The sequence below is a fragment of the Saccopteryx bilineata genome, chromosome 3, assembly GCF_036850765.1.
Source record: "Saccopteryx bilineata isolate mSacBil1 chromosome 3, mSacBil1_pri_phased_curated, whole genome shotgun sequence".
NCBI lineage: Eukaryota > Metazoa > Chordata > Mammalia > Chiroptera > Emballonuridae > Saccopteryx > Saccopteryx bilineata.
In genome coordinates, this window is record NC_089492.1 from 34,610,599 (window position 1) to 34,621,840 (window position 11,242).

The following is an 11,242-nucleotide window of genomic DNA, read 5'->3' on the forward strand; positions in this document are numbered from 1 at the left end:
AGACAGGGACAGACAGGCAGGAACGGAGAGAGATGAGACGCATCAATCATTAGTTTTTCATTGCGCATTGCAACACCTTAGTTGTTCATTGATTGCTTTCTCATATGTGCCTTGACCGTGGGCCTTCAGCAGACCGAGTAACTCCTTGCTAGAGCCAGCGACCTTGGGTCCAAGCTGGTGAGCTTTTTGCTCAAACCAGATGAGCCCGCGCTCAATCTGGCGACCTCGGGGTCTCGAACCTGGGTCCTCTGCATCTCAGTCCAATGCTCTATCCACTGCGCCACCGCCTGGTCAGGCAAGCCATGGTTTCTTAAGGAATGAATCTTATATATCAAGTGAAAGGAGCACTTCAATTTGCTAGTTAATTTTAATATAAAGACACCCCCCCCCCATTTGAAATAAAGAGATACTGTCCTTCCTAGAGATAAAACTGGAGATTTGGTTGCTGTGTTGTATTGTCATCACTTTTGAGAGGGCCTAATCTGAAATATACTTTCAGCTGAATTTTGGTATCTGTATTACTATGTGAAGAGGATTTTGCAACAAGTGAGTGAGAAAAAAACTTAAGGTTCTGATTTTGTCACTCTGTGAGCCTTGGCTGTATCAGTTCTTATCATTATAGGTTGATTGGATCAGTTATCAGTCAAGTGAAGAATTTTTTCCCAAACTCCCTAGAGCTTGAGTTAGGATCTGGTTGACCAGATATTTTCAACCATAATTCTAGGAAAAATGTATCATATTTTTTCATATTTACATATAACCTTCAATAATCCTTAAAGATTAGAACTGGAAAGAGATGTTAGAAGACAATTGCATGTTTTTCAAAACTCCCTGTTTATAAGGAACAGACCGGCTTCTCGAAGTTAATTAGCTGTTTTACCTTGGAAGAAGTCTCCTTTCCAGGCCAGAGATATATTTCATTAATAAATGTGTGATTTGGGAGATAAATACTGATTTTCACTTAATTTTTCAATATATAAGCAATATAAAACTTAAAGCCATCTTGAATCTATAATTATCTCTAAAATTATAGAATGGTAAGACTTGTAAAAAATGTTAATATTTGAAGCAACTGAAATACTTATTTAACCTTCTGAAAAGAAAAGCTGTCATTAATGAAAAAAATTAATAGAATTTATAATTCTGCCACTTTGGAAAAATACAGTTTTTACCTCTTAGTTTTGGTTCTGACCATACTGGTTTGTGTTCATCTATTTATTTTGAATTAGATAAATTTTTCAAACCTAAAGATACTGGAAAAGCTAAATTTGTATTTTAGTTCAGTATCCTGGCTTTTGAATTTAATGGAGTATGGGATTCTCTGGAGTGGTGAGGAGTCAAAGTTTTTTCTTTAAGTATAGGCAAAATTAGATGATGGTTTAGTGGCACTAAACTTGTATATCCATCTCTCATTGGAGCTGTTCAAGACAATCTAATATTCTGATAATTATTAATACTTAGCACTTCTGTAATTTCTGTTTTCTCTTTACTTTTTATGACTAACCAAGAGTTTCCTGTATTTGACTTTGTTTATTTGAAGACATCTCTGCTATGTACTTACCACGTTTATAAAATGATTCAGGAAGAAAAATATATATTGAGGTGTTTATATCTTGAAATTATCTTCAGTGCTGCTCATTTTTTTTTAAAGAAGGCCTTTTAACAAAAACTGATTACATATTTGTACCTTGTAATAGTTATTAAGATTTTTTTTTTTTTAACTGAAACGTGCTGAAAAATCTTTCCTTCTTTTACCAGTTGTGGACATCGGATACCCAAGGAGACGAAGCTGAAGCAGGAGAAGGAGGAGAAAATTAACCGGCCTTCAAACTTTTGTCTGCCTCATTCTAAAATTTACACAGTAGACCATTTGTCATCCATGCTGTCCCACAAATAGTTTTTGTTTACGATTTATGACAGGTTTATGTTACTTCTATTTGAATTTCTATATTCCCATGTGGTTTTTATGTTTAATATTAGGGGAGTAGAGCCAGTTAACATTTAGGGAGTTATGTTTTCATCTTGAGGTGGCCAATGTGGGGATGTGGAATTTTTATACAAGTTAAAACTGTTTGGCATAGTACTTTTGGTACATTGTGGCTTCACTAGGGCCAGTGTTAAAATTGCTTCCATGTCTAAGCAAAGAAAACTGCCTACATATTGGTTTGTCCTGATGGGGAATAAAAGGGATAATTGAATTGGTTCCAGACACAGGTGTAGTTGTTGTGGGTACTTTTAAGTTTTGGAGCACTTAGAAGGCTGTAGTAGAAATGGATATCCCATGGATAATACATGCTGAATGTTTATATCTATGGAATACTCAATCTCAATGTGCACACCTTTGACTACAGCTGCAGAAGTGTTCCTTTAGTTGTGACCCAATTTACTCTGGATAAGGGCAGAAACGGTTCACATTCCATTATTTGTAAAGTTACCTGCTGTTTGCTTTCATTATTTTTGCTACACTCATTTTATTTGTATTTAAATGTTTTAGGCAACCTAAGAACAAATGTACAAGTAAAGATGCAGTAAGATGAATTGCTTGATATCCGTTACTTTATGTATATCAAGCACAGCAGTAAAATAAAAAAAAAAAACCCATATATTTAACGTTTTTTAGGTTTTTGGGGGTTTTTTTTTTTTTTTTTGCTTTTGTGATTTTTTTTTTTTTTTTTGATACTTGCCTAACATGCATGTGCTGTAAAAATAGTTAACAGGGAAATAACTTGAGATGATGGCTAGCTTTGTTTAATGTCTTATGAAATTTTCATGAACAATCTAAGCATAATTGTTACGAACACGTGTATTAAGTTCATGTAAGTGGAATAAAAGTTTTATGAATGGACTTTTCAACTACTTCTCTACAGCTTTTCATGTAGTTAGTCTTGGTTCTGAAACTTCTCTAAAGGAAATTGTACATTATTTGGAAATCCTTATTCCCTCTTGGCAGCTAATGGGCTTTTACCAAGTTTAAATACAAAGTTTATCATAACAAAATACTACTAATAGAACTACTGTTCCCAACTATGTCCCATACCCTACCCCCCCACCCTCCTGAGAAAAAAAAGTGTTTTGTTTTTTTCAGACATGGGGGGATTGGTTTCAAAAACGTAATGTGTTCCATTTAAAATTTTAGTATGGCATTTTCTAACTGAGGAAGCCACAATGTTCTTGGCCCATCATGACATTGGGTAGCATTAACTGTAAGTTTTGTGCTTCCAAATCACTTTTGTTTTTAAGAATTTCTTGATACTCTTCTAGCTTGCCTTTGACTTTGATCCTTTATTCTTTCTACTTGTCAGGTGCACAGGATTACCTTTTTTAGCTTTCTGTCTTGTCACCAACTATTCCTTCTTGGTGGCCATGTACTTGGACAAAAGGCTGCATGATCTTTCTGGCTCCAATCAATGTCTAAGGATTACCTTGCTTCCTTTGCTTGCATCCCACAAACTATTTCCTTCATCCTGTTTACTGAAGCAAATCTCTCCTTAAGCTAATGCGATTGTTTTATCTCCCTGTAAAACTCTACCTATCCTGAATGGTTTATCATTGGCTACCTTTAAAATCCTCCTTCCTTTCTTTAAATAATGGGGCTAAGTTATACCCAAAGCTCACCCTACCAACTATTTCTTCAAAATCTTGCAAAAACAACAATACCATTTTAAAAGAGGTGTATTTTATTTTTCTTTTAGAATGTAAGCTCCTCAAGAGCAGGGACAATGTTTTCTTGTATGTTCTATTGTGCCTAGTACACTGTAAATGCTCAATAAATATTGATGATGGGAGGCAGTGAGTCTTGATGATGAGGTTGAAAAACCAAAATCCCAAATACTGTTCTGTTGCTTGTCTTATTATGACCTCAGATTAATTGGGGAATATCAGCCCTTTGGGACAATTGTCCCAAATATTACATTCAAGTAAAGTGCAATGGAAGCCTTGGGGTCTTTCAAGGAGAAAAGATCTCATTCATTTGGGACACCATAATGCATCCTCATTCACAGCTTTTTTTTTTTATTAATTTCTCCTGACCCCTAGGCCAAAGACATGAAATAAACCATAGCTTAGGAGAATTAAACTAGACTGAGGAGATGGATCTCATTCAAGTAAATTACAAGTAAAATTTCAAGCTTGTCACATTTGCCTATTTATGTCAGTCATCTGCTAAACTAGTTTGATTCTGAAATAAATTGTGATAATTCTTCATTAATACTAGGTGTTAATACATATGTTTCTACATAGTAATTCCCAATAGATGATTTTAACCTGAGTTTTTTTGGGTTTTTTTTGCCTTGGATTTGAAAAATAAAACTTTTGTAATTTATTTCTTTATTGTCCCAAATCCAGGCTTCATGTCTGTTTTTATCAACATGTAGTTCAAGGAATTTGGAGAATGCAACAGTGTGTGTGTGTGTGTTTGTGTATAGTATTGGAATTATAAGAAATGTGTATGCATGTCCACTCTAAAGTTGTTGAAAGTATGGACTTTGCTGCAGCTTTAATGTTCCTTTGTGCCAGAAATATGGAAATGTTGGGGAGGGTGGAGGTGGTAAGAGGTTCAAAAGAATATGTGTCAAGTGGTATAAATATAGAGGGTAAATTTTTTTTTTCCTTTCTGTCTTCCATGCAATATAGTTAATTCTGCCATGGCCCAAAGCATATTTTAGAATTTAGGCCAGTTTGGAGTATGCAATCTTAGATTATTTGTGGTCATACCTCAACTTAATGAAACCTTGATAAAATAATTGGGGGAACTTAATGATGAGATGTTTAAAAATCTTGCATAGATTCTGAATGCAGATACAAGATTTTGATAGTTAAAAATCTTGCATAGACTGAAGACATACAAGGAGTTTGAGACTCCCCAGCATTGGCGGCATTGTGTCAATGGGTTATATCATCTCCTTTAGGGGAAATTGGTACATTATTTGGATTCAAGTATGTCATAATTGAGTTACTGCATGAGAGCCCACAATATGTTAGGGACTTTCTAACTGGTGCTATGTGCTCAGATAACCATACATGTTCCCATAGACAAAGGTAAAATCTTCCATGGCTTTTATATTTGTCATACACACAGGAAATCAGTGTGGTAGAATTGAAATACTTGTCTTAAGTTGGGTGAGATTGGGGACTTGTAAATTGGCTAGATTTGGATCCTTTTCTAAATGTGAAATTACATCAGTTCTTATCTTTAAGTGTGTCTGATAGCAGTCAAAATCTCATTGGTTAACTCCAGCTGTTTTATAAGACTAGTGACCTAAAAAATCAATTATTTCTAGGTTTAGGTAGGCATATAAAGAAACATCTAAACAGGCAGACGGATGACAAAATGGTGTTTAAAACCCATCACAGTAGATCTGCTTTAGACACCCATAAACTGACCCTAAAACGGTTGCTTGTGTACATGCAAATCTTACGCTACTCACCTGGATCCTTTGAACTGTATATATATAAATGTCAACTTTCAAGTTCTGGAATATGTGAGCTTGGAAAGTTACTGGAATAGCAGAACTCCTGATAGGCCAACTGTTTGGAAAACATCTGCACCTGCCCTGTACTGCTGGTACCAAAATTAGTCGATTTATAAGAATGTTCAGCCATCATGTTGGACAAGCCAAGTGTATGTTTAAGAGTGGATATATTTAGACAAGACTAATACCTAGGTGATGCTAGAGACTAGAATAACTGCTTATTTGAGTCCATTCCATGAAATTTTTGAAAGCCTACCCTTGTCTAATGTTCAAGACTGTCAGATTAAGTCACTTTCCAATTTCAGAACTTAAAACCTATCAATATTTTAAGTAGGTGCTTACATTTTCTTTTGTTATTGGATGTTGGTTTGGGCCAGCTGCTGTTATATTGAAGATTTCTCAGAATTATGTGTGATTCAAGACTTGAGTGAATGGGATCCAGAAGGGAGGTTACAGCATGTACAAAGGCGTTAATTTAAAAGGCAGCTTCCATGAGCATGCAGGTAAGGGGGGCTCTGTGAGAGTGTAGAAGGAAAATAGGTTATGTTTTATCTAAATAACAAGCTATGGTTTTCACTTTTAATGCTTTGATCCCCTAAGGGGAACTTGTTTAAAATGCCTGTTGACCAGCACCAAATTTCAAGGATTACAATTCCTTAGTTTGTAGCCCAGAAGTAAGCATTTTAGCAAAACTCCCATGGGCTATATGATTCAGAGTGTCTGTTGCTGAAGTCTGCAGCGGAAGGGGGAGCACATACATGGGAAAACAAGGGTGTGTACAACTGCATTTCAAGCCAAAATCTATTTCTAACTATAGTTTGCAAAAACAGTTTGTGGATCTGCTCAGTAGATCATGTTTCCTAAGCAAGGAGATTGAGAATAAAGATTACTTATTTAAAACAGGTTTTCACATTAAAGACCAGCTTAGTCTGGGAGTAGATACCATAGAGAATTTTCTGGGTCAAGAGGAGAAAAGTAACGTGAGTTAAATGAATAAATGCCATTTGTATTGTTTAACCATACCATGCACAGAAATCAAATCCAGGAGAATTGACTTAGACTTCAGAGTGTTCGTAAGATGTAGATAAGTAACTTGCTGATCTTGAAGTTAGTAAGGAAAGCACTCTTAAAATGGACACAAGTAGCATAAATTATGTCAATTCAGAATCAACGAATGAACCTTGATACAAATTCCAGCTACATAGAAATAAATTTAAATATTTGAAAGTGAAAAGACAAGCAACTGAGACAAGATAACATAATTGAAAAAAATTACAAGAAGAGAGTAAAAAGAAAAGTCGCCTGACCTGTGGTGGCACAGTGGATGGGGTGTCGACCAGGAATGCTGAGATTGCCGGATCAAGGCCCTGGGCTTGCCCAGCAAAGGCATATACGAAAAGCAACAGTGAGTTGATACTTCCCACTCCTCTGCTGCCTTTCTCTCTAAAAATAAATCTTTTTTTAAAAATAAAAAATGGGCAAACAATTTGAACAGGCATTTTTATAGGGAAAGTGTGACCAGTAAATATAATACATGGAAAGAGGCTTAACCAGGGAAGTGCAAACCAAGAGCACAATTCTACCCTATTGATTAGCATAACTTGGAAGTTGCCGTACTAAATATTGGAGGTGATGTGGACTGAGGTCTCTTGCACATTGCTTGGTAGGAGTTTGTTAATACACCCCTTTGGAAAATAATTGGCATTATCTTGTAAAATTGAACAATTACATCACTACAACTGAACAATTCTGTCCTGCTGTATCTCCTAGAACACCTGCATGTATGCACTAGGAAATAAAACTATTCAAAGCTATACTGTTTGAATTGTTTTTAGCAAAAATCAAGACAATCCAAATGTCCATTGAAAGAAAAATACATGGTGGTTTATTTAATGACATAGTCTTCATGAATGAAAATGAATCTACTACAGCACAGTTGGTAACATGGATGAATTTTAATAACAATACTGACTAAAAAACAGCCCCAGTAAACTACATGATACAATATACCTATAAAGTTCAACAATGAACATTTTTTGCTGAGGCAGACATAACTGAAAAATCTTCCTTCTACCAAGAATATGAACAAGTCAACATTACAATGGAGTGTTTCTTTGGAGAAGCAGCAGGGGACATAAGTAAATACCAGTTTGGGACTGAGGTGGTGGGTTCACAAATATTTATTAGCGATCCATTCAATGGGGATGCAACAGAAAATTACAGTTTTGAACTTCAGAGGTCACAGAAAAAACTAAATGAAAAAGTACAGTGTGCCAATTCATTGGTCAAAGTCTTGCTTGAATGGTAGAAATAAGATTGGCAGAGGAAATAAGTAGTCACAGATTTGGGTAATTGATGAAACACACAAAATTAAAACATTTAAAAATTGCTGTCCTGTTCATTACACCCTAAAACTGTCCCAGCATCCTTTCCATGTTACTCTGAGGAAGTAGGGCATAAGAACTGGAGACTTGGAGGACCAACCGAGCTGGGTAGGCTATATTATGAAACATTGAAACAAGTGAGAAGTACAGCTCTCTAAACTAAAGCAGTCAAGTCTTCAAGAACGTTTGGTAGCACAGAGTGGTAGCACATCCTTGTAGAGCCCGAAGAATTTTGTCATATCAGCCAAACCACTTCCGTGGATTCAGCCTGTCTTAAGGTTCCTCACTTCACAACCTTTAAAGCAGCGGTTCTCAACCTGTGTGTCGAAATTATTTCCCGTGGCTTTAGGCGACCCCTGTGTTTGGTCGTTCGACCCCTGCAGGGGTCGCGACCCACAGGTTGAGAACCGCTGCTTTAAAGGAAAGGCACTGCATTCGGTCTAAATCACTGAGGCATCTCCTATCACAGCCCATGTATAACCAACTCAGGATTTTCAGTATTTTTTTCATGTTCCTTTGAGATTCTTCGAGTTCTATATTTAACTTAATTGGTTTCTGTATGAAGTCTACTGACTTGACAAGAGTTGGAAGTACAGAACCTACTTACTATGATCCTTTAACAGTACTAGATCAAGTATACACACGGTTGTTGGCTCTTTTTTTTTGCTTAGGATTTGCAAGAGAATTGTCCAAGCAGTCATTTTTGGAGACCCTAGTCCAGGGGTCCCCAAACTTTTTACACAGGGGGCCAGTTCACTGTCCCTCAGACCGTTGGGGGGCCGCCACATACAGTGCTCCTCTCACTCTCCACCAATGAAAGAGGTGCCCCTTCCGGGAGTGCGGCGGGAGCTGTATAAATGGTTTCAGGTGGCCACATGCGGCCCTTGGGCCGTAGTTTGGGGAGTCCAACCAGGGAGAGAGCCTTACAAAGAGGTCAAGGTTGAAGAGTAAAAAAAACCAACAAAATTGGAAATGAATTTTTTTGGAGAAAGCTTAGCATGCTGGGCATTTCTCCCCAGCATCCCCTGCCTGCTTCATGGAGGAGAGGAGGGGTGCTTGAGTGGGACCACTTCATAAACTTATCTGAAATCTCATTTGTACAGCGCAGAATGACACTAGGCTCACTGAAATTCTCAAATCAAGAGATGGTATCTAGCTAGCTATGCTAATGGTTGAGTGGGGAGAGGTAACTGAATTAGAAACGGCCTGCTCCGTGAGGGTTTGTGGAAGCAATCAATGGGAATGTGTCTCCAGTAAGCCAGGATCAAGACCAGACACCGGGCTTGAGAGTGCTGCTTGGACGATCCCAGGGGCTGCTGAGTGTTCAAACAATAAGAGACTGACCCCCAAAGAATCAGTGAGTGACTGAGAAAGTCAGTTTTAACATCTATCACGGTCAGAGAAGAGCAATACCCAGTTTCCTTTAATTCCAAACAAGTAAGACCCTTCATGTTCCCACCCAATGCAATCTGGGCACAGCCAATAAACCCAGTGGCTGCAGAAGGAGTGGGCAAGGTGAGAAGATGGAGCAGGAGTAGTCAACCTTTTTATACCTACCGCCCACTTCTGTATCTCTGTTAGTAGTAAAATTTTCTAACCACCCACCAGTTCCACAGTAATGGTGATTTATAAAGTAGGGAAGTAACTTTATAAACTTTATAAATCAGAGTTACAGCAAGATAAAGCATATAATAATAATTACTTACCAAGTACTTTATGTCGGATTTTCGCTAAGTTTGGCAGAATAAATCTTTATAAAACAACTTACTATAGTTAAATCTCTCTTTTTATTTATACTTTGGTTGCTCCGCTACCACCCACCATGAAAGCTGGAACGCTCACTAGTGGGCAGTAGGGACCAGGTTGACTCCACTGACATAGAGAATGAAGGGGACCGTGAGTCCCTCCAGCTGTTGGATCACCAAGGAAAGGAGAGGCTCTTTAACACGAAGTGCAGTTAGATTTTCACCTGTTGCAGAACTGTCTCAGCTCACAGCGAAAAACAACAAAGCACAGTCTGCAATCAATGAACTGAAAGATTAGTGTACCAAGAATTTGAGTGAGAGTCATCCAAAAGAAATTATAAAACTTGCATTTAATATGATTAAGATGTAAGAATAGAAATTAAAATAGGACACTGAATTGGCTCAGTGATAGAGCGTCGGCCTGGCGTGCAGAAGTCCTGGGTTCGATTCCCAGCCAGGGCACACAGGAGAAATGCCCATCTGCTTCTCCACCCCTCCCCCTCTCCTTCCTCTGTGTCTCTCTCTTCCCCTCCCGCAGCCGAGGCTCCATTGGAGCAAAGTTGGCCCAGGTGCTGAGGATGGCTCCATGGCCTCTGCCTCAGGCGCTAGAATGGCCCTGGTTGCAACAGAGCAACACCCCAGATGGGCAGAGCATCGTCCCCTGGCCGGCATGCCAGGTGGATCCCAGTCAGGTGCATGCGGGAGTCTGTCTGACTGCCTCCCTGTTTCCAACTTCAGAAAAATACACACACACACACAAAAAAAATAGGACACTGAAAAAAATGAAGTGACGCTAGGTAATTGAATAATCTGGCAAGTAATCTAATTTTTATAGAATTTATTGGGGTGACATTAGTCAATAAAATTATATAAATTTCAGAGGTACAGTTCTATAATGCATCATCTGTATAGTGCAGTGGTTGGCAAATTCATTAGTCAACAGAGCCAAATATCAACAGTACAACGATTGAAATTTCTTTTGAGGGCCAATTTTTTTTTATAAATAAATTTTTATTTTAATGGGGTGACATCAACAAATCAGGGTACATATATTCAAAGAAAACCTTTTCAGGTTATCTTGTCATTTAGTTCTGTTGCATACCCATCACCCAAAGAGAGATCATCCTCCGTCACCCTCTCTCCAGTTTTCTTTGTACCCCTCTCCCTTCCCCTCCCCCTCTCCCCCCTTCCCTCCCCCCACCCCCATAACCACTACACTCCTGTCCATGTCTCTTAGTCTCGCTTTTGTGTCCCATCAATGTATGGAATCCTGCAGTTCTTGTTTTTTTCTGATTCACTTATTTCACTCTGCATAATGTTATCAAGATTCCACCATTCTGCTGTAAGTGATCCGATGTCATCATTTCTTCTAGCTGAATAGTATATCATGGTATATATGTGCCCCATCTTCTTTATCCAGTCTTCTATTTTTTTTTTACAGTGATTAAAAGCCTTTAAGCAAACTCTTGGCCAATACAGCAAGAATCCATAAAAGAGTAGTGTCCTTAACATGTTCACCAAGTCCAAGTTGGCTCCATCACCATGCCAAATCCCTGAAAAATGCAACCCAACCACAGTTCAGTCTGTTAGGAGCTGTCACAGGGAGCAGGAGTCCAGGAAAAGTCCACCGCATGGCACTGGA

At 38.1% G+C, this 11,242-nt stretch overlaps 1 protein-coding gene across 2 annotated transcripts in view; it reads left to right on the forward strand.

Moving 5' to 3' along the window:
* The window catches only part of YWHAZ (tyrosine 3-monooxygenase/tryptophan 5-monooxygenase activation protein zeta), a 36,251-nt gene extending 32,466 nt beyond the window's left edge, over window positions 1–3,785 (forward strand). For both annotated transcript variants that reach the window (XM_066265939.1, XM_066265940.1), the window contains exon 6: window positions 1,759–3,785. In XM_066265939.1, coding sequence (XP_066122036.1) covers window positions 1,759–1,818 — 60 coding nt within the window. In that variant the 3' untranslated portion in view covers window positions 1,819–3,785. The remainder of the gene's footprint in view (window positions 1–1,758) is intronic.
* The last annotated feature ends 7,457 nt before the right edge of the window (window positions 3,786–11,242 follow it).